This window comes from Fulmarus glacialis, unplaced genomic scaffold, assembly GCF_000690835.1.
Source record: "Fulmarus glacialis isolate BGI_N327 unplaced genomic scaffold, ASM69083v1 scaffold24388, whole genome shotgun sequence".
NCBI lineage: Eukaryota > Metazoa > Chordata > Aves > Procellariiformes > Procellariidae > Fulmarus > Fulmarus glacialis.
In genome coordinates, this window is record NW_009229265.1 from 1 (window position 1) to 204 (window position 204).

At 68.1% G+C, this 204-nt stretch overlaps 1 protein-coding gene across 1 annotated transcript in view; it reads left to right on the plus strand.

Moving 5' to 3' along the window:
• Positions 1 to 84: 84 nt before the first annotated feature.
• Positions 85 to 204, plus strand: part of LOC104081174 (scavenger receptor class F member 1-like) — a gene marked incomplete at both ends in the record, with an annotated part of 2,049 nt that continues 1,929 nt past the window's right edge. The window contains 1 exon segment of the mRNA XM_009583807.1: positions 85 to 183. Coding sequence (XP_009582102.1) covers positions 85 to 183 — 99 coding nt within the window.

The following is a 204-nucleotide window of genomic DNA, read 5'->3' on the forward strand; positions in this document are numbered from 1 at the left end:
CTGAATGCTGGCGTGGGGTGAAACCTGAGTTTTAGGGGGGCCAGGGGTGGGTGTCAAGACCTCACCACCCCTCTGCCCGTGCAGCTGTGGGAGCTGCAAGCGCAGCCAGCCCTGCTCACCCGTGGATGGCTTCTGCCTGGCCTGCCAGCCCGGCTGGAACGGGACCCTCTGCAAGGAGCCCTGCGCGCCCGGCTTCCCCGGTGA